The 22,548-nt window shown below is 38.2% G+C and overlaps 2 protein-coding genes and 1 long non-coding RNA gene across 4 annotated transcripts in view; 1 reads left to right on the forward strand and 2 right to left on the reverse strand.

The window, feature by feature from the left end:
• The first annotated feature begins 260 nt into the window (after nt 1–260).
• LOC5519630 (mitochondrial import inner membrane translocase subunit Tim10) lies at nt 261–2,609 on the forward strand. Its single transcript, XM_001639460.3, has 2 exons — nt 261–468; nt 1,457–2,609. The coding sequence occupies exons 1-2, from the start codon at nt 401–403 to the stop codon at nt 1,656–1,658; spliced, it is 270 nt and encodes an 89-aa protein (XP_001639510.1). The 5' UTR covers nt 261–400; the 3' UTR covers nt 1,659–2,609.
• Nucleotides 2,610–2,671: 62 nt separating this feature from the next.
• Nucleotides 2,672–22,548, reverse strand: part of LOC5519631 (N-alpha-acetyltransferase 25, NatB auxiliary subunit) — a 30,088-nt gene continuing 10,211 nt past the window's right edge. The window contains exons 7-29 of one of the 2 annotated variants that reach the window (XM_001639558.3): nt 21,048–21,128; nt 20,676–20,787; nt 20,300–20,389; nt 19,018–19,181; nt 18,763–18,881; nt 18,512–18,574; nt 17,800–17,935; nt 17,391–17,480; nt 11,496–11,606; nt 11,263–11,332; nt 11,094–11,193; nt 10,628–10,675; nt 10,276–10,379; nt 8,117–8,178; nt 7,939–8,008; nt 7,670–7,712; nt 7,173–7,388; nt 5,974–6,097; nt 5,452–5,517; nt 5,257–5,354; nt 4,987–5,091; nt 3,916–4,059; nt 2,672–3,805 (exon numbers count right to left, since the gene is read on the reverse strand). In XM_001639558.3, coding sequence (XP_001639608.3) covers nt 3,683–3,805; nt 3,916–4,059; nt 4,987–5,091; nt 5,257–5,354; nt 5,452–5,517; nt 5,974–6,097; nt 7,173–7,388; nt 7,670–7,712; nt 7,939–8,008; nt 8,117–8,178; nt 10,276–10,379; nt 10,628–10,675; nt 11,094–11,193; nt 11,263–11,332; nt 11,496–11,606; nt 17,391–17,480; nt 17,800–17,935; nt 18,512–18,574; nt 18,763–18,881; nt 19,018–19,181; nt 20,300–20,389; nt 20,676–20,787; nt 21,048–21,128 — 2,339 coding nt within the window. In that variant the 3' untranslated portion in view covers nt 2,672–3,682. The remainder of the gene's footprint in view (nt 3,806–3,915; nt 4,060–4,986; nt 5,092–5,256; nt 5,355–5,451; nt 5,518–5,973; nt 6,098–7,172; nt 7,389–7,669; nt 7,713–7,938; nt 8,009–8,116; nt 8,179–10,275; nt 10,380–10,627; nt 10,676–11,093; nt 11,194–11,262; nt 11,333–11,495; nt 11,607–17,390; nt 17,481–17,799; nt 17,936–18,511; nt 18,575–18,762; nt 18,882–19,017; nt 19,182–20,299; nt 20,390–20,675; nt 20,788–21,047; nt 21,129–22,548) is intronic. The other variant, XM_048726732.1, reaches the window with a different exon arrangement.
• On the reverse strand, nt 12,768–14,784 carry LOC116603370. Its single transcript, XR_004290573.2, has 2 exons — nt 12,941–14,784; nt 12,768–12,829 (listed from the first exon to the last, which is right to left on the reverse strand). It is a non-coding gene; the product is annotated as an uncharacterized LOC116603370 (long non-coding RNA).

Below are 22,548 nucleotides of genomic sequence, written 5' to 3' on the forward strand. Positions count from 1 at the left end.
TTCTGGTTCTCGAACACGACTATTTGGGCTTTTTTGTATTTATTCATTTTATCCGCAATAAAGAGTTAAAAGTACTTACAATTTTGATGGTTTGCTGTACTCCAGTTTTTGTTTTTTTACAAGAAGAAAGACATTTACCACATCTATGAGTACGTCGTTTTGAATTTCTTTCGCCATTTGTTTCCTTCCCAACTCTACCAGGCTACTCTGAGGATCCTGAGGTGTGGGTTTCCTGTGTATTACCCACAATGCCTTTGCTGAGCCGCTAGTCGACCAGCGGATCTTCCACTAAAAACCAAGATGGCGGTTGTTTCTTGATCAAGCACGTGAAAAGACATATTACTCAATCCCTTGCTAAAACGGATCCGAGTCGTGAGAAAAATACACCGCATCTGCCATCATGGACCCCGCGAAGGCTCAGATGGTCGCAGACCTTGAGATTGAAATGATGACAGACTTGTACAACAGGTAAAATCACCTTAACTTCAAACTGTGTTGACCAAGTTTCCGTCTAGATCCTTTTCATATCAAGTCATTATTTGGAACGTAATCTGCAGAGACGCATAAGAAAACCATAAATACATGTATTGGTGACGTGGTACTTTTCGTTCTCGCACTTCTTCATGTTAAAATCGGTGCTTTTTGGCAGCGAAGTGTCTAGATAGCCGGGAGCCGGGAGCGTATGCCCAAATACTACATACCCAGTCTTTACCAAATACTGTCTTTTTTATGCATAACTCCCTATCTTCGAAGTAAAATGAACTGAACTTTACGCTATTAGTTGTGAAAAAAATGACTCAATATTTCGAAAAATAGCGTTATTACCCCTGATTTTCTTGCAGATCCCAATAGCCCTTGACAAGATCTATCCTCTTATGCCTGGTGCACACTAGTGACATAACGACATAGCTGCGTGCAACCTTATGTTCATATGTTCAAGTGTTAATTGTCTACATTTTGACATAAGCTCAACATAACGACATAAGAGAAAAAAACATGTATGTCATTATACCCATGTCGTTATGTCCGGCTAAAAAGAGTGTGTTCGCCTATGTTGTTATGTCACTAGTGTGCGCTAGGCATAGGACATAAGCATGCGAAAAAACCCTTTTTTTGTGCCACCGTCCTTATGTATGAGCTGCATAGCATCATGCTGTTGATTTAGGCGACAGCGCTTTTTTTGTAAACAGGTCAGATTTCTTTTCTGGACCAGTGGAAAACTTTTTGCTGGGTTTGACTTTTCTGGAGCTTTCCTAGAATGCTAGCTTATTTTCAGGTATACCCTGAGATTTTAAATTGGTGTTAGCTGGTTTTCTAGGCCTTACCTGCCATACCTACTTTCTTATTAGTGTTTACATGTACAGAATATTTGGAAATGCCAAATATGAACTCTACACTTAGGAGGGGGAGTTTATGTATTATTTGATCACTGTTTGCATAATGAATGTGTTTTCAGGCTTACTGTTGCTTGTCAAAAGAAGTGCATTTCTCCCAAGTACAAGGAAGGAGACCTCACAAAGGGTGAATCTGTCTGTTTGGACAGATGTGTCGCCAAGTATCTGGAAATTCATGAGAGAATCGGCAAGAAACTGACTTCAATGTCCATGCAAGATGAGAAACTTATGAACCAATTACAAGGACAGAAAACAGGGAACTGATGAGAGACTTATGAACCAATTACAAGGACAATAAACTTATAAGAACCTTATGAACCAATTGCAAGGACAGAAAACAGGGAACTGATGAGAGACTTATGAACCAATTACAAGGACAATAAACTTATAAGAACCTTATGAACCAATTGCAAGGACAGAAAACAGGGAACTGATGGGTGGCCAATACTGCACTTGTATATTTAAGCCTTGTTTTCACAGAACTTGGTGACAATTCCAGACCGGATTACAGTGTATTTGTTCAAGGTGCTTACTAAGCATGTCAAATTTTAGCATATCCCTTCAATAAATTAATTTTTGCAACAAGAATTTGGAACATTTTCTGTGATAGGTTGCTAAGTTTGTTTACACCTTTTGCAGCCAATGCTAATACAAGCATTATCAGGTTACATTACTGTGATCGTACAATGGTTCAACTCAACTGGCTGGCATAGTTGTGGGACACCAATACTGTAGTCCAAAATGTTCAGTGTTCGTATTAGAGATTATCTTCTGCCCAGAGCCGCAAAGGCTGGCTCTGCTAACAGAAGAGTCATTATCTAGGTCACAGAAGGGGGTTGGAGTGATCACGTTTGTTGATAACAGGCATCATTCCCATGTTCTGCTAAGGTAGGAGGGCCACCAGATGGCCATGCTGCGTCATTTGGCAAATGGGAATAGGCAATGGCAAGCGTCATTTCTTGACTTTTTTGATGGCCTGCATAGGTTAGAAAAAACAGCTGTATATTCCAGAATAGGTCTTATAAGCATGCAATAGACTGTTATCACTTCAGAGGCAACTACTCCGCATCCCTTAAGTTGTCTTAACATGCAAAGGTGGTGATTTCCTTTTTTAAATAATATAGTTATAGTGTGGCCCCAAGGATAAGTCATCAGAAATAAGTAGCCCAAGAAACTTTAGGTCACGTCAATAAACATTACCATGGTGAAAAGCAATTAGACACAATGTTCTAAAAAAATACTATGAGCATTGTAGTAAGTGACCAGACACAACTGTGCCATGCTACGTCACACCTTTATTTATACAATTTTTAAAAGCGCTAGCCAACAAGTATAATAAAACCATGCAGGTTGAAACATATGATATTTGGCATAAAAAAAATCTTATTAGTACTATATTTTAGAGGCACTTAATTTTGTGAAAAAAGGTTTGGATATATCATGATAATTTTGTGATTTGTGGGAAAGTTATTAGGGAGTTAAATTTAAAAAAATGTGAAATGTCAAAAGCACAAATTCTGTCCTCAAGAATACACGAATTAACATCTCACCTGTGACACAAAAGTGAAAAATTAAGACTCGAAAAAATGAGGGGTTATCAAATTTAGCAATATCAAAGTTGGTGGGGATCAAATTTCCTGTTTCTTTAATTTTGCATTAAAAAAAATAAATATCATAAAGTTTAAGCGATGCGAAATATAGTACCAATAAGGTATGTTACTTTTATTTTACTTCAGTTGTATTCTATCTTTTGTCCTATCAATGCTGTGTGTTTTGACACATCATCCATTAAGGATGTACTGGCTCCTCGACAGCCTGCCCGAAAATGTCTTCTTGGTTTATTCTTCTTTCTACTCACTCACTTTGTTTTCAATGTTCATAGAGTGAGCAATGCCAGGCAAATGTACTACCAAAGTGTGGATATTGTCTGGCCACTTTATCTATGACAGATAAGTTCTAATTTCTGGCCACATAAACAGGTTTAACCAATGCCTGGCAACTGTACCATTCCATACATCTTATCAATAATTTGTATCCAACCGGCTTATCTTAAGTAACGAGATGTGGGTATGGAAGAGTTAATATCTGGCCACAGTAACAAACTTTACCAATGCCTGGCAGCTGTACCATACAGCAGTTTTATCAATGATTTGTATCAAACAGATCATCACAACTGATGAGATGCAGGTACTGAAGAGTTCATATCAAGCCACAGTTACAAGCTTTTTCAATTCCTGGCCATGAAACCATACCCATGTACAAAGTCAATGGTTTGTACAACCAGCTTTTCACAAGTGAAGAGATTTAATAAAGACCACTTTGCTGTGGAGAAGGTCGGTAATCTCCTTCAAAGACTGCTGGAAGCTGGATTGTATTTTGCACCATATTTCGGGAGCTGTTGAGGACATGACCTGAAAATAGCAAGACGGTTTTCTCATTACACGTCAGACCTGGGCTATAACATATTTTGGGTGAGGATCTGGATACATCAACAATGCTTAAATAAAATAGTTGTACATACTTCCTTGTCAACATGTGAAAGATTCAATTCCAGCATTTCCTGTGCCAGTTGCTTGGCTTGCACATCCATCAGAGATGAGTGCAGATCTGACGAGCATGTCTTCAGGGTCTCAAGGAAGCCTCTCAAGGATTCACGTAGCTCAACCTGTCATTAAGGTAGTTAAGGTAATTCCCTTGAATTGCACTGCGCACCCCTTCTGCGCATAGTGGCGCACGCTGTTTGTTCGAATTTTCCGGTATTAAGTGTGCGCACGCACCACAGTTGTACAAGAAAACACAGCAAAAGGAGCGCATTTTTTTACTTAAAATCGCGTTGACAGAAAAACTAAGTCGGTTACCCCCATTTTTTATTTGCTCAAATAGTTAAATATATACGGAAAAATGATATACTGAAAGAAGAAGAAAAGTTGGGTTGTAGAAGTTTTGTTATTTCTCTTAAAAGCCGTAAAAATACTTCAAAATGGCGCTTTTTACCGTATGAATAGTGGCAAAAACAATGTCTTTTTGTGCAATCTCTTAAAATGTGATTTGTTTTGAACATTAACTACTACGGGTTATTGTTTACGAGATCGGATTTTGGCAGCTCGACAAACAGAACTTAATTTTCTAAAGACTATAGGCACTCTTTTTGAAAACTAAGAGTTGGGATTTTTCCTTGCGCGATCAGTAAAAACGCGTCAACTCTACGCCCCTCTGTTGTGAAAATGGGGTTGGTACCCGTATTTTTTTATTACATTTTTTGAAAGCCCTTAGCTTCAATATTGTTTATGCCAAGTTTTAAAAAATTCTGGGTTGTAGAACTATTTCAAGGGAACTACCTTAACATGAAAAACAGTTATCCTAAAGTAAAACCATCTTCGCATAAACTTGCATCTGACAATAGCATCAGGTTCAAAGTGAAAGATCCTATTTGGGCGCTGGCTTATGGCAGCATTTTAAGTGAGGGTTTAAGTCACTTGCTGATCAACATATCAGTCTGTATCTATTGAGGGAGCAAAACTTTTAAGTTATTTTTTGTTAAAGGTTCAGTTTTTTTTAAATATCTCAAGTGTGTCTCCTGATAAGAGCTTACCACATGAGCAGGTATTGTCTTCTTCTTCTTGGCTTTCTTTGTTGTAGTGACTTTGTGTAGCAAGGAACAACTAACCGAAGATAACACTCCCAAATGGCTTATTCCCTGAGGAAATCACAAAGAACAAAATCACTACAGAAAGCTACATAATGGTTTCAAATAAAACCCAGCAAACAAAACTTAGATAACTTAGTACTGAACATTTATTTGGTTGCCTCTTATTGAGACTGGCAGAAAGCTTGGCTCTTAAATGAAATGGGAGATACATACCTCCACTAGGTGTACAATGGGCTCTAGCATTGCCCCGTTAAACCGGGTGTTGTCACCATCATTAACAGTCAGTTGACTAATACAGGTTGCTGTGTTTGCTGCAGATGAGAAACAAGGAAACAATTGATTTCCAATAGCGCCAGGGGAAATAGAAAAGTGTATCAATGGAGGGGATGCTGTTAAGTCATTCTTCACCTTTCAACATATCTGCTGTGAAGTTCACACCATCTGAGATCTGTTTCGCAGAACACTCTTGTATCTCTACAAAGTAATTCACATGGAGTCAAGACAACTATTACTTTACTACCGCAACATCTTAGTTTGAATAATGCTGTCTCAGATCGAGAGTTGTTTTTCCTCATAGCCCTAAAATGGCAAAGGATTTTATGGAAGAATTAGATCTTAGAAATTCTTTAAGGATGGCCAAAATGGAAAATCCTCCCCCATGTCTTCATGAGCTTGGAGTTTGCGAAGGTGTATTCATCACTGACAGCACTGGCTGGTCAAACTTTTAGAAAACTAACTACTATGAAGTAGATTCTGCATTAAATCTCTACTCCAAGTCTGAAAATATCTTACTCAATATGACTGTTCTATGGCTGAACTTGGTGAGAGCTTTTTAAGAACACATGCTCTAATTGGTTTATACCAAACTATGCCTGAACTTGTTGGGAACTTCATAAGAACACATGCTCTAATTGGTCTATACCAACCCACCTGAACAATCCTCATGCACACCATGGGACCAGTGACACACTCTTAGCATAGCCAGGAGGACATTGCCATGGTTACCATCTAGCATTGAAGTCAGGCGATCTGGGGGGGGCCCAAGGAATGGAGTCTAAAGTTCATGAAAACAAAATAACTTGACAACTCTGTCATATCCAACCAGGTAATTTTCAACAAGAGTTCAGAAGCAGTTTAAAGCCACATTGTCACCAGTTTACTTCCGGAGGTCCGACAGAAACCTCAACCGTTAAAAGAATCTATCAAAATCCGAAATATTTAATAGGCCATCCGCTCTAAATTAGCAGTCACATCCTTAAAGAAACTTTCAATAGACACACTGCTTTCTATATTTTGAAATATTTTTCGTGTTTTCCGTTAAAAATCATCAGAGATTCTTACGTAATCAACCGGAAGTAAACTGGTGACAATGCGGCTTTAATTAATCAAGGTTAATCAATCGGACATTTCATAAATCACATTCCCTTGTGACTGATCTGCTAGGTGTCTATGGAGTTATGCAAAATAATAGCCTAGTGGAAGTACTATCTGGTTGTTAGGCAAATGTCAACATGCAATCATCCCTGTGTTAATGCACAGGCTACCAGTTGGTGACTACACCTAATGACTCAGTTGTTAAAAAACTAGCATACACTTTTGAAAACTCTGACTGAAAAGACATATGCTCTATGTGCATAATAAAATTCAAGAAACAGAAACTGTTTGGGTCTCTTTTTAAAAAAAACATATCTCAGAGATTCAATTTATTGTTGACCACACCCAATTTACTATGCTAAAGGGATTGGTTTATCCCCTCGCAGAATTTTTCACCCCAGACCGTACTACAAGTTCCATACAACAAGTGCAAGAATGATAACAATACATTGGTTTGTGTTAGGGCATCAGACAATAGTGTGTTCCTCATAGAAGAATGCTACTAGGAGTTGGATTGCTAAATGTCATCAGCTGCCCTTGATGTGCTTTGAGCTTGTGTGACATTATGGAACACACAGAGAGAAAAACAGATGTGCTGACAAATACTTCCTTTCACATGTACCTGTACCTCGATGTTACAAACCAGGTGTACAAGTAGGAGGCGGGGGTAGGGGACAATAGTATTTACACCTGTGCACACAGCAAACTGCCTGTCTAATGTTCCATCTCTTATAGGTATGGATATTTGTCTGTACCTTAGATCTTCTTGCAGGGTTCTCATTAATCTCTCCCAGTAAAGTCTCCATGGCCTGAATTGTCTCCTGCAGTAAATGTCTGGGACTTGCCTCCCCATTGACCATAGCATTGCCACTATCAGGGTGGGCGTAGTTCTGCGCTGAGGCCTTCGGGATGAGGCTAACAGCAAGTCCTAGCCCCCTAAGAGCAATGCATCTATATCTGATCCAGAAAACCTTATTACGGAAAAGACAGGGTTATTACTCGGTAAGTTGGTTAAAGGGGTTAGAGGTATTATGGTAGACTTTTAATTTTTAATGCTTGGCCTACACCCCTCAAATGGAATGCTGTTAAATATATTTCAAATGAGTTTCTCTATTCATTCAAAATGTCTTTGGATAGATAAAAAGAAAAAGATAAATTCAATACTTGTGGCTTGTATGGCTTGTTATTGCAGTTTACCTGGGCTTCAAGATAAATAGACAAAAACTAAAATATCATAACTCTTGATAATTACCTCATTTTCAAATGAATATTTTGCTTGCTCCTTGGTGAATCTCCTGTAGAGATTTAAAGACAACATTTGCTTTGAGAGCAAAGAAAACTACCCTTGATCTTGGTCACAGACCTGAAGGCTTCATGGGCCTACCAAGAAAATAAAGGAAAATCTTCATGTGCAGACAGGATTTACATCTTATTAGAGACTTGAACCTGGGAGCTTGTCTATTCTTGTTATCAGGTTGCTTTGGTTAGTTGGGCTTAAACAAGCACCAGTGCATGTCTCACCTTTCAGGGGGGTCCCAGCTTGGGTAAATTGCTAGATCCCTATTGTCTTTAAGTTCTGATAGCCAATTTTCTAACAAATAAACACAATTGTAATCTAAAATAATTACATAATGACAAGTTTTTTAGAAAACAAACGTACAGAGAAAGTGAAAAAAATATGCAAATTCCTACTACTTACTGTTAAGTGGACATTGCTCTAAGAGGTTTAGGTCACTGCACTTCAACTGGTAATCAGGAAGACTAGAACATAAAACAGATGTTCTCATAATTAAAACAACATGAATTAAATTCAGTTCAATTCAATCTAGTTATAAAAAAAATACATTTTGGATTTCAGTACCCCAGTACTAGGATGAGAAGTACGAGAACCTACTTGAAGAGATACCACATTTACTTGGATAAGCACAGTGGCGCTTAAATTTTTCGACTCTCACACGGGGTGCTTATTCAAGGGGGGTGCTTATTCAATGGGAGGGACTACGCACAAAAGGCAGAACATTTTTTTTCTTTTAATATCAGTTTGATACTACACCTTTTGCTTTTCATTACCGAGAAATACGCATTCATTTTAGCCAAAATTACAAACGTTTATGCCGATGTACTGTCATTTAAGCGAAAGTAAAATCATTCGAACTAAAAGGAAATACAATAACGAACTTTACATAATTGAGTGCACACAATTGCATTTTCTTCACATTCATTTACACTATTCGACAAGCAGGAATTAAAAATCCATTTTCATTTGCGTTTTGGTACATAACAATAGCACAAATAAAATATCAATAATACAAGAACTCGCAATCAATACAGTGAAAGAAATATTCATTAACATTTTTATTACAGCAAGTGCAAACAATAGTATTTTGTGAGAGTCATTTGCATGCTTCTTATAAACGTTAGCGCCTCCGTACAAACAATAAGCCCTTTATGACAAACAATATCCTAAAATAATTATTTAATTACTTCTCATTTTTTTGTGCCCTTATAATGCACATACATTCAAAATAAATGATACTAGTTTACTAGTTTTTTAGATACTAATTGTGTGCACTCAATTATGTAAAGTTCGTTATTGTATTTCCTTTTAGTTCGAATGATTTTACTTTCGTTTAAATGACAGTACATCGGCAAAACGTTTATAATTTTGGCTAAAATGAATGCGTATTTCTCGGTAATGAAAAGCAAAAGGTGTACTACAACAGTTTCTCTGCTCTGTCTCAAGCCTCCTTCTTGTCCAGAGTCTATTCATAGATCTGACACGCGCACGAATATCCAATCAGAAAGCAGCAAAAAGAAGCCAGCGAAGTGCAACCCAAATGTCCCACAAATTGTACAAAATGTCAGATAAGGTCTGTGAATCCGGCTCGGGTTTATCTAAAATAAAGACGTTTATAGGGGTTTTCCTTCGACTTGGGAAATAAAAAAACCCGCACCTAACATGATGGATACTTGATTTGTTGTCCAAGCTTGGTGAAAATCTTGTAAAGAAGCATAGAAATAAATAACTACAAGTTTGGTTGATGAATGGAAATGGCACAAATCCAGCTCGAAATACGAAAACTTGGAAACGATAAGATTAAGCGGTGCTCTCTTCGGTAGGTACTATGTGTTTATGTGCTTTCAAAGCTATTTATCTCAACTTGCAGTGATTCAAGTGCGGGGAAAAGTAGAAGAGAATGCCGTATTCGCTGTTTACGCCTTTTTTTTAAACTACAAGTTTTATCGGCAAACTTCAAGATTTACAGCAATAACACAAATGACAGTCTCATTCTTATATGTAATTGAAGTAACCAAGGATATTATCAAACACAAGTTTAATGGTAGGACTTGCACTGTTCTTGTACTTATATGGTTTGTTTGCTTTTTGTTTTTCGTTTCTTTGCAGAAATTTTACGTCTTTTTATGCAATTTGAGTCCCATTTCTACACTTAAAGTGGCCGGTCAAAGAAAACAGGACTAACACTTTCTATGCTGACCGAAAAATGCTTATTTGCTTGTCCAGATTTGCAGAAAAATATCTCAAATCAATCTTTTGTTGGCGTCGATTGCCGACTTTTTGTGGGACATTTGTGGGACCACATGGCTGTTATTGCATCATCTCTTTCCTGATTGGCTATTCGTGCGCGCGTGATTGACATGTCGGATCTATGAATTTGCTCCAGGGCGGGAGAATGTATTTTGAATATGAACAGCAGCAACATATCACGATATTTACTGGGTGAGGGGTGGGGGGGGCTTATTTGAGGGAGGCACTTATAAATAGTTTTGGTTACATGGGGGCGCTAATTCGGGGAAGGCGCTTATTCGAGGGAGGTGCTTATACGAGTATGTACTCACCTAGCAGGACTTTGTAAAACATCTAACATTGTTTTCTCAAATGATACACTTGAAAACTGCAGTGAGGAGTTGAGACGGTCCTTAAAAGAGGTAAATTCAGGAACCTATGAAAAAAAGAGATGAAAATTATGATCAACTGAACATATAACATCTGCAAAACATCAGTTAGTTTAGCAGCAACACCTCTAAAGCATAACTGGGCAATATATGGAAGTCCCTATCTGGGCAGAACCCTCCTTATACAGTCCCATCTTGGTGAGTAAACCGTATATGCAGGTCCCATTTGGGCGAATTGCTATTATCTGCTAGTGCCAATAGGGCAAGTTCTACTGTGACAGACTCAAGCAAATACCTTTTCGAATGAGCCATTCCTGTAAGCCGCTATGATGTATTCTGGTGTCTGCAGACGCAAATCAACTTATATTGATCTACATATTGATTATTAACAAGAACAAGTTATATATATACAGTGTATCTACTGCAGAATGAATCCACAAAGAGAAGTGTCTCAGAGTTTCAGAAAACTTCATCCTCAGTACTAGCTCAGAGTTGGATTGTTAGCTCATCATTGACAGTCTCTAGCTGCTAGCAGCAGATGTTGATTAAAAAAAAAGCTACTATTAGAGGTTCAAGATTAAAAAAGAGTTAATTTCATGGCCCCACAAGCCCAACAGTCATCCCTACATTGTTGAGATGGAGAGGGGTAGATTTTTTCATGCCTGAACTGAGAACTAATATGAGAGAGGGTCCTTATTTGAAGCCAGCTGCTAAAACAAACATTTACAGCATTTTAGATTACAAATACGAAAGCTGCTTACATCTTTCTGATTGGCAAAGAAGTGTTTCAGTGTCGCACAATAAATGGACTGGGCAGACTCAAAGTGACCAAGAAAATGTACAATTCTGGTGGTTAAGTATCTGCAAAGAATAAAATGAGTCGTCATTAAAGCTGATTAAAGTAAAAGAATGCCTCACATTTGGGCTTACCCTAGAGTGTCCAAGCCTATATGCTTGATTTCCATACTTTGAAACAATGATTTACAAGGCCCAAATGCACCTGAAACATTAAAAAGCTTGTCATAAAAGTGCAAGGAAGAAATGTTATAGAAAGAGCAGGTTCTTTAAAATCAGAGCAAAACATCACTTTATAGGTTTAAGGCTTTCATTTCTATTAAATTTCGTGTTATTTTACAGTGGCGAAAAGAATGAGTAAAACTTACCTAGGGAGCTGTACATGCGCAGCAATAGCAGTTTCATGTTGTGGTTAGATGGGCTTGCTTTAAGGGCAGTTTCCAACAGAATCAACACATGCCAAGTCATGTTTTTCGAACCTGAAAAAAATTTAACTGTCATGGCTATTTGCTAAGATGAAATATGTTCTAGCATTTGATCATAAAATTAAAGCTACTGTTTCCATTTCTTTCAGGGTCATTGGTCCATTTTCCATTTGAGCCTGAAGTTGAATAATATGTACAGTATACAACCAAAAGTTTTCAAATTTTGCAGTTACTTCTCTATTGTTCTATATTCGAAGTTTCAGAAATCTTCACCAAAAATTCATGTACAGTTTTTCGGCAATTACAGCCAGCAGAAATTTTGGTGAAGTTTAGGGCTTTAGTTTTTTACTTTCGTTGTAAATGAGCTCTGAATCTGTACACAGACGATGCCAGGAAAACTTTTTAGCATGGAAAATACATTTCATTTGTCACAGATTTTATTTGTATGTAAATTATTCAGAGTTTGATGCTATTGGTTGTGTTGGAATAATTTGTGCTGTTGGATTTGAATGCAGCAAACGGAATAATTATTATTTAACCAATCCTATTCAAAATAAAATAACAGCAATGGTTTCGTCATTTTGATTTATTGATTTGATAATTATATGCATACAGTCTTTGGGATAATAAAAAATAGCTAAATTATATTTACAAATAAAATCTTGATTAAACAAGCAAGAACGTTATTAAGCTAAACACTTCTTGGAGCAATGGTTTCTGCCTATACTAACTTTACAACTTTCCCACATCTTATCTTGGCTTGTTTTTTTTCTTGGTACAGATGACGTGTAAATGACTCTACTATTTCACTTGGAATAAAAAAAAAAAGAAAATTATTTATTATTGAGACCTCTAAACATGTGGTCCGCACCTCAAAAGCTTCAAGGAAATGGAAACCTTTCCTGAATGTGACCTTTAAAAAAAAAAAACAAACAAACAAACAAACAGGAGATCTTTATGGCGGCAACAAGGACAAATGGGTCCAAGGGTGCCAGCCCTGGCTTGCCTCCCCCCACGTCAAGCTCTTCAGCTGCTCTTTCCTGCATATATGTTCCAAGAATGCTAGGGCCATCTTGGTCGCTGCCTTTGCCTGTTGATACTGCTCCCAATATAGAGACTTGATACGGATACTGATACCGGTACCCAACCCATCAAATACCTTTCCCGGTGCTTTTTTCTAACGGGGTGGTGTTTCTTTCTGCTTCTTTTTTTTTCTTGGGAAGTACAACAAATTCTTGCTCTTCCTCTTCTACTTCTGTTGGTTCTGATTCAGCAATCTAAGCGAATAGACAAAATAATTGCATTAATTGTATGATAACACAGGTAGTTCACAGCCTCCCCACAAAAAAATCATAAGCTTTTGCTACACTAAAATATATAACACTTACCAATCTTCCAATAACTCTTCTCCTGCGTTTTTCTGCTGCTGTGTGTAGTGGCTGCCATCTCTTGCTGGGACGGGTACATCATTACTGTCTTAGTGTTGACTTATGTTACCCACATAACAGATACATGTTGACCCTTCTTAATAGGCGTCTTAGTGTTGACTTATGTTACCCACATAACAGATACATTTTGACCCTTCTTAAAAGGCGATGGGCTGTTTATTGACGTCTGTAATGCAATTGATACAACCCCGGGCTCCATAAAATTTGCACTGTTCTAGTTTCCATTTTTGATAATTAGTTAATCACAGATCGAGATGAGTGAAGTGTTCTTTTGCTATGTCGATCTGTCTTAATGATTGTGAACATTTCAATTTATACCCAGCATCGAATCAAAAACTGCAATTGATTGTGTAATGTAATATTTGCAAAAGCTTGACAAATAATCTGAGGCTCAAAGAACTTCTTGCAGCCAAGAAATTTATTAAAACAAATCCATAGTTTTTGTGTAGAAAAATCTTAAAAAGTTAACCAGAGTATTCGATAACACAAGAAGAAACAGACTCCTATGTAATAAATAAGTGGCTGAGATATTTTTTTGCGAATCTGGACAAGCAAAATAAGCATCTTCCGGTCAGCGTAGAAAGTGATAGTCCTGTTTTCTTTGACCGGCCACTTTTAGTGTAGAGTTGGGACTCAAATTGCAGAAAACAGGTAAAATTTCTGCGAAGAAACAAAAAGCAAACAAACCACACATACAAGAACAGTGTTAAGTCCTACCATTAAACTTGTGTTTGATATTATCCTAGGTTACTTCAATTACATATAAGACTGGAGACTGTCGTTTGTATTATTGCTGTAAATCTTGACATTTGCCAATAAAACTTGTAGTTAGAAGTCAGACGTAAACAGCGAATTCGGCATTCTCTTCTACTTTTCCCCGCACTTAAATCACTGCAAGTTGACAAAAATAGCTTTGTACAATGTGGGACTTTTGTGGGACATTTGGGTTGCACTTCGCTGGCTTCTATTTGCTGCTTTCTGATTGGTTATTCGTGCGCTTGTCGGATCTATGAATTAACCGGCTATTGTGACATGTTTCTAATGAGCAGATGCCTTTTAATTCTCAAATCTACTCATTAAAATTGGTTAAAGACTAATAGGAAAAAAGTTAGATTCTAGAAAATAGATAAGTAGATTCTAGAAATATAGAAAATGCACCTTTGGTTCCTGTTTGATCTTATGTTACTGACAGGAGCCCCGCCTTTTAATTCCAAATCAAAATGGCACATTCACAATGTAGTAACACACAATAAAACTGAAGGAATACTAAGAACAAGTTTATTTACCAATAATATATACCTGGCATGGAAAAAGGAGATATAATTTCTACTTTAGATGTTGTTTTATGCTATTGCTTAAATTCGGGGAACAGGGAACAATGCACACGCAACAATGCGGAAAAACTGCACAGCTAATTAGCTGGCTATTTTCTGAAAACAAATGCAGAACTTATTTTAACATAAGGGTAGACTTATTTATTTGGGTGGATCCTAAAGGAGCCATTTTTTTTTTCTTGTAAGACTCAAATCACTCCACTTCGCCTTCATCACTGCTGGAATGCACTTGTCTATCATGTTGTTTTTGTAGTGTCCACATTTCACCTTGCCAATCTTCTCGCTCTAAAACTTCTTTCTCAACAAGCTGTTCCTTTGTACGGGGTTTGGCATGGACTTGAAGGTAGTCCTTGATCTCATGCCAAACATCCGCAATGAGGTTTAGGTTAGGGCTATCTGGAGGAGTCTTCCACCAATTAATTGCATTGTTCATGTAAAAATTCTTGCACCGGTTTGAGGTTTGCTTAGGATCGTTGTCTTGGGATGACAGTGCGGTTAAGGATGGTGCAGTACATGTTGGCGTCCATGATGCCATCAAAGATGCAGACTTCGACGGCACCATTCCTGCTTATTCCGACAAAGAACTACACTTTTAATGGATACTTGGGTATGGGCTTTTTCTTCATCGGCTGGTCTTTCCTCCGGTAACATGTCGTTAGTACTAGTCGGCTGGAATAGAAGATTCTTCAACAAAGACAGCATCTTTAAACCAGTCACCACAAGCATGCACCCTTGGTGCTGGTGTCAATATAATCTAGCCGTACCAAGTGTCTTACAATGACCAGTTTACTCTATGTATGTTTCTTGTATGGTTGCGGCAGAGACATGGACTCCCAACTCAGATTGTTTGACTTGAAGGTTTGCGCTCATTTTGTCATTGTTTTCATCCATCCTATCCTCGATAATATTGAGTCCTTTTTCTGTGATCTTCCACTGTCTCCCACTTCTTGGTAAATCTTTAATGGACCTGGTTAGGTTAAACTTGTTGATGATTCGAGAGACTGTCTTCAAACTGACTCGGATCTTCTCTTTCTCAAGGATTTCATGGATGTATGATATCTATTTCTCTTGCTGATGAAGTTAAATAATTTGCTTGCCGAATTAAAAGAATACCGGTATTTGCAGATAAACTTTGCAAGTGTTATAATTTCTCTTAGAACTTTTTTTGTGGAGCTGAGCCCCATACCTAAAAAAAGTGGTATACAAAACAAATATGGTAACAAATATTGGTATTTTAAGTTTTTTTTTCCGCGTAATTCCAGAAGCCCCGCATAACCGCTCTGCCAACATTAGCTGTGTACATCCTCAGGATTATCTGTTGTACATATTAGTCCGAAGTTTTGAGCAGCGCAATTTTTATTTTTTTAAATTTTTTCCATCAATGATACATGGAGTGGACACTACAACAACAATACACACAAAAGCGGGCTGGCAGACCTTTTACAAATTTTAACATATACAAAGTCACAATAAAGAGAAAAATATATCTATGTGGACTTATGCATCATTGCACCCAGGGGTGGATCGAGTTGCAACCACTGCTGAATCTGTCGGAAAGGTGTCGTGCAGCGATAAAAGAAGTTCCTATGATGGCCTTCCGTAGACCAAAGAATCTAAAAGACTTTCTGGCCCGTGCTAAGATCCAGACAGAGAGAAGAGATCCTCGCGGGAATGTAAAGTGTAATTCAGCATCTAGATGTGTTATTTGTAAGGACAATAAGTTTCTTAAAATGGGGAACACCTTTACTAGTCATACTATGGGAAAGACATTCGTTATCAACCCTGATCTGGATTGTAACAGTGATAATGTTGTTTATTTGCTTTCGTGTAAGGCGTGTGGTCTACAATATGTAGTCTCTACTACAACTAAGTTCCGGGTATGCTTTAATAACCATAAGAGTAGAATAGTTACCCACAAGATAAGATCAGTGGCTGAGAGGGAGACCAATGACCTGGTGTACAGGCAGTTCAATTCGGATGGACGTAGGGGGATTAGCAGACTTATCAGTCCAGATAATTGATAGAGTCCATGGAGATTAGAGAAGCTTGCAGGACAGGAGGGGGCAATGGGGATATAGACTCCAAACCATAACTCCGCAAGGGCTTCATGAGAACGACTTTTTTATAGCCAAACCCATTGTATGTTTCCAGACAGGGTCTTCTTATGCGCACACATTACATTTCCGTTATTTTGTATTTGTTATTGTTAGTACACGCAGTTATCTTTATCACATGTAACTACAGTTGCTAGCCTCAGGCATCCTGAGGAAGGCTGTTGTACACAGCCGAAATATAGGTGCTGTTGATCATAACAAAGTGTTTTCTCTTGTTATTAGTTAAATTTTATGGAGAATCTAGTTTTGACAACACAAAAAGATGCATGCGAGTGTAGTTCTAATGTTATTGAGATGACTATTTTCAAAGTCTTAAAAGTAACTTACTATTTTAAGGAATGCAGTAAAAAATAAGCTTCATTTTCCATAGCTGCATATAATATATAGTATTTGGCAAGGAATAGACAAAAATTGAGTAAGCAGTTGTTTCTATCTAGCCGTCCATACAATATTTCAGCATCTGTTACTTGAAAGGTAAGAACTTATTTATGCCCAAACCAACGAAAATATTGACCGAAAAAGCTTTTTGCAGCTTGACATTCCATGAAAACGTGGTATAGCATTTGTGGATTGTCCTTTACATGGCACACATCAATATCCTTTAATCCATCCCTTTTTAGGGATGTGTTGGTTGGGAGAATATAGTGAATAATTTTAGCTTGGAACATCGCAGAATATCTATTCCTAGGGACCCGCAATGGAAGCTCATGAACAGTAGAAAAATAATTTTCGTCAAACACCGAAATTTAGGCAACATTCGGATAGAACCATTTTTTCACCGACATTTCAAGAGCTTTTAAAACAAAACTTTGAGAGAATTTTGGATGTTTACGAATGACTGTGTCGAAAATTCAGCGAAATTCAGAAACTTTTTGTTGCATTACTTCCTGTTAGTACTGTACTTGATGAATGACTTTAAAATAGATGTTAATACCAGCTCACCTTTGTTTTCATTCACATCCAGTAGCAGGTGAGCAGCAAGAAGGGCAAAGCCATCACTATACTGTAGCTCAGTGGACTCCAAGTCCTGACCTGAATAAAACATTAACTATACCAGTTGCAGTCACAGAGAGAATTGGAGACAAGTTTAATTTAAGTTAAAACTAAGTACATAGCCAAGGTTAAGTGAAAGTTAAGCAGTAGCAAGGTCAGGCAAAGGTGTCAAGGTCAAGTCAAAGTCTCAAGGTCAAATATTATACACAAGTGAAGATGTCAGGCCTAACAGAAGTCCCTTTTTGTCCTAAGTTGTTGATTTAAATAAGAAAGAACAGATCTGACAATAAGTTATAAAACAGTCTTTGATCAAGAGAGTGTACATTACTGCATAATAACTTGGGAATAATTTGCTTACCATATTTTAGTCCTTCCTTGTGCATCTCCATGTAGTTTCTTGCTTGCTGAATCTTTTCATCGTCAGACAGACCACAGTGTCTACCAATGTACCGTGAGATCTGCTCAACACACAGCTTTCTCAGCAAATGCTTCACCTGCTTAGACACAAAATACAAATTTAATTGGATAATATGTGCAAAGCCAATATGAATAAACATGTCAAAGAAAGATGTTAGCTGTCTCAGATCGAGAGTTGTTTTTCCTCATGGCCAAGAGAATGGTAAAAGATTTTAAAAATGGAATTTAAACAAAATTAAAAAGCTTCTGAATATTTTTTGTTTGTTTCTTAATCTCTGACCATTCCCCTCCAGGCTTGGAGTTTGCGAAGGTGGATTCATCACTGACAGCTGATTTCACAGAATTCAAAAGAGCTCTTTCATTCCTCAAGCATAATGCATAAAGTTCAAAAGCGAGTTCTATTCCTCAAGCATAATACATAAAGTTCATAAGAGTGTTCCATTCCTCAAGTATAATACATACAATTTAAAATAACTCTTCTATTCCTTATGCCCAATACATGAGAGATCAAAAGAGTTGTTCCATTCCTCAAGCATAATACCTTAAGTTCAAAAGAACTCTCCTATTCCTCAAGCATGTTACATAGAGTTCAAAAGAGCTCTTTAATTCCTCAAGCATGTTAATGCTTACAGAACAAGACCAATTTTACTCACTTTTGCTGACTTTGTGTCGTCTTCTTGAACTTCAGACAGTGAATTTTTTATAGCATCTACAAACTGGATAGATACAAAATAAAAACAAAATAATAATAAGAAGTTGTGAAGTCGGCTTTTCACTTTTAGATGCTAAATCCCTGTACTCTCAATATAATATCTGAATAATATTGAGAGCCAACATCCAATTGCAATAACTACAGTAGCAATAACATCAAGGACTGCAGATGGTTATACAAAGAGACAATCACCTGTTCTCTCTCGTCAGCATCAAGCAAATAGATATATGGTGCCAGGTCTTGGAAACAGCAGTGCTTGTCACCAAAGCGCTCAAAGTATGCAATGTGCAGGTCAACCAATGGCATTACATCTACAATGTGACAAAGTGGTGAAAATAACATCATCAGCTGAAAAAGAGTAATAACAGCCACCTACAAACCAAACTTAATAAGGAATACCAACAGTTAATTGTTTAGGTTATGGTAAGTTAATGACAACAAACTCACCATTCCTAGTTCCAGCCTTAACATGATTTTCCTGGATAAGTTTTTCAAGTTCCAGCTGTGCAAGGAAGGGCCCTCTTAGCGCTATCTTTCCCTTGAGCTTCTCAGTTTCCACTAAAGACCTCAACATGTTATCCAGCATATCTATAGAGCTATCAGGCATGTTCCTGGGTATCGCAAGAGACAAACATAATAAGAGCTTCTTGCCTTCCACTAACAACCTTAACATGGTAACCAGCATGTCTAAACAGTGGTCAGAGTTGTGGGTATAGTAGGAGACAAAGATGATAAGAATGTTAGGAATTAGAGATCATCACCCAAAATAGTGTAGTAGCACCATTAGAATGAGATACCAAGAACAGGGTGCTGGCTGCACAGAGTATTTGTAGATGGGGCTTATAGTCAGGGCATCTGGTAAAGTGTGACCATGCGGTTACGCACTATTGACAAAAAAACACACTTTTTACGCACTATGCCGCACTCTCGGAAAATACCCTCTCGGGAAATAATGTGTGAAAAACTTGCTAAAAATATGGCCAATTTGAAGGTCAGCATGTAAATACCTGGTTCAAACCACTGAATCTCAAACAATTAACATCAAAACATCGTAAATTGAAAGTGAACCAGCAGCCACAGAAGAACAAGGCTTGTGATTGAATATGATTGAAAATCCCGGTTTCCATTTTTTTTTCAATGCCGTCTTTGCTCTGTACAAGAACACTTGCGTTCATTCATTGTTCGATGAAATAAAGTTGGTTTCGTTATAAAGGGTCTCTCCTCTTAATTTAGAGAAACAAAAGCATATTTCGCCCCAGAAAGCTTAACTCACTTACCGCACTATTGTCACACTATCGCTTATTTTACTGCACTATTCTGAAAAAAAATGCTGCACTATTTTCTGATTTTGACCGCATTTTGCCAGATGCCCTGTATAGTGTATCATGAAGGGGGAGCCAAATTACAGCCAATACATTTCAGAGAAGTCTGCTGTATATAGATAGAAGGGGAGCCACTGAATGGGAGCAACCCAAAAACCCTTTGGTAATCAATGTTGGTGAGGTGTGCAGTCAAATGGTCTCAGGCATAAGAGAAAACATTCCATTCATTTGATTGGTTAAAATGGTTCATTAACAAAAATCATTGGTGGCCATTGTATGTGGTGTCATGCTATGCAGTTTCATGCTGGGCACAGCACCAGTATCACACAACAAACTGTAGTATTATGGTGGTCATGGGATCAAATACCACGCCACTTTGTATCAGACTATAAAAGAAAAGTACTAACTTGCAGTCATTTACTGGAGGTGTCCCCTTTTCAGTGATCAGTATGAATGCTGACTTGAAATACATCTGCAAGTAGCTCCACTGGTCTGGCCTAGACATAACACATAGCCTGTAAACTCATCTATCATAAATATTGTAGCTTGTTGCACTAGTTTGATGGTACACAATACAGTATTTTAGGGTTGTCACAACAACCGACAGACAAATGACTTGGAAACAACTCTGAATGTATCTGTTACAATCAGTTCTACTGTCCCAGAGCCCAAAAAGCTACTCAAGTGCACATACACTTCCCTTCCTTCCATTCTCAGTGTTCATGCACCAACATCAACTAGTCTCATCTTTAGCTGAACAAAATTAATATCTATCAAACTTACACTTTTTCTACAAGGTTCTTGTAAACAATGTTGGCTTCTGCCCAGCGCTCAAGTTTTGTTAGATATTCCCCCCTCTTTTCCTCCCTGATATTGGCATCACTTACAAGCTTTTCTAGGAAACAACAGCAATTACAATGAGCATTGTGTATACCTACAACAAAGTACTTGAGCCATGCTGAAACAACTATACAAACAGAAACCCTAAGTTAAAACCAAAAGCATTTTGTTTGAGGAGATTCAAATAAAAACACATCCTGTGATATAAGTAGAATCTGACACTGAAAGTGGTACAAAAGTTCACTTTTTAGAAGGATAAAACAGCTCACTCCTCTATTTTACCATTGTTGTTGTGTTGTTAAGATATCTACATACCAGCTAGAGGTCCATCCAACATGTCAAGCGCCTTTTCATACTTTTCCAAAGCCTCTAAGATCATCAGGTAGAGCTGAACCTCTGAAATACAACAACATTAATTTGAGTACAGTTTCTCAAAGTCAAAAGGTTGAAGTATACCTTGCTAGGCCACACTTTCCGAACCTGAACAACTATAGGCCGTCAGACAGCGGCGCCAACATGGCTGCCACGGTATAGTTTTTGTCTGTCGGTTTCCATGTGCATTAATACCCTTTACTTCTATTCACTTAGAAATGTGGCTGATATCGGTTCTTGATGGCCTTTATGGTCCTCTGATCTACTTTGCTGTCACTTTCCTGCGTCCGTGGGTCATCTGGGGTCAACGGTTTGAACTCGCCATCTTCATTCCAAGTGTCAGCCATTTTGGTTTAACACAAGAACAACCACTCCGGTACAGTAGCTCAGTCTTGAAATTCATCAGCAAGACTCAACCCAAGCAGCGTTTATCCAGTATTGAGTGCAGTATCTGGGAGATCTCAGCATTCAAAGGAAATTTCGATCAAAACGTGGAGGCAGTGATGATAGTCAACCTTGTTCCGGTCTCCCTGTGGTTCAATCCACAGCTAACCCATCGACTAACTCTAGCATCCTTGCAACACGGAAACATGACCCAATAGCTGTTCCTCCGTTGTTGATCTGCAACATCCGTTGTTTTGCAAAAAGATCAAGGAGCTCGAATGTGTATTATCGCTGAATGACACTGGTACTGCATACATCACTGAGTCTTGGCTTCACAGTGAGATACCCGACTCGTGTGTTTTCATTAAGGACTTTGTCCTGTTCCGAAGGGATCGGGGCTTGCCGTGCGGGGCATGGCTGCTTATGTCAACTCGTCTCCCCCATGCAAAAGACTGTCAGTGGCCTCAGAGTTTCCTTCAAACTCAATTTCCGAGGTCATGTGGCTCCAAGTTAGGCCAACTCGCTTGCCAAGGGAGATCATGTCCATCCTACTTGGGATTGTGTACCATTCCCCCTCAGCCTTTTCGGAAGACAACCAGATGCTTAAAGAACCTGAATAGTGCCTCCCCTTGAAAACTTCACACCGCCACAGCACCTACAAACCCCTGTCTTGGATTGCAAAAAAGTAACAGTCCCTAGCTAATTTTGGGAAAGATTCCCCAACGTTCAAGCTTTGGCGCAACAAGGTAGCAAGTGTGATGGCGACCTGCAAAAATTTTTTACTATGCCTGCAAAGTAAAGAACCTTAAAAACACCAACACAAGCCGCTGGTGGAAGGGAATTTCTGATGTGTCTTGCAACCAAGGGGAATGGTACAGACAACTGATTGGGGATGACATTGGCAATATAGAGACCTTATTGCCATAGGATTAACCAGTTTTTTACTGGACTGACTTCTTCATTCAACCCCCTGACTAATGCGACCATCGCAGCTATTGAGGTTCCCGAAAATCCCCCAGGCGACCCGAAACAGAGAGCGAGGCAAGATCAAGAAGTCCCC

Source organism: Nematostella vectensis, chromosome 4, assembly GCF_932526225.1.
Source record: "Nematostella vectensis chromosome 4, jaNemVect1.1, whole genome shotgun sequence".
NCBI classification, from domain to species: domain Eukaryota; kingdom Metazoa; phylum Cnidaria; class Anthozoa; order Actiniaria; family Edwardsiidae; genus Nematostella; species Nematostella vectensis.

Excerpts from the sequence above, each read along its gene's own strand:
- LOC5519630 (XM_001639460.3), top strand. The coding sequence starts at position 401 with ATGGACCCCGCGAAGGCTCAGATGGTCGCAGACCTTGAGATTGAAATG. Across the intron at positions 469-1,456 it reads ATGACAGACTTGTACAACAG|GCTTACTGTTGCTTGTCAAA; the intron begins GTAAAATCACCT and ends ATGTGTTTTCAG.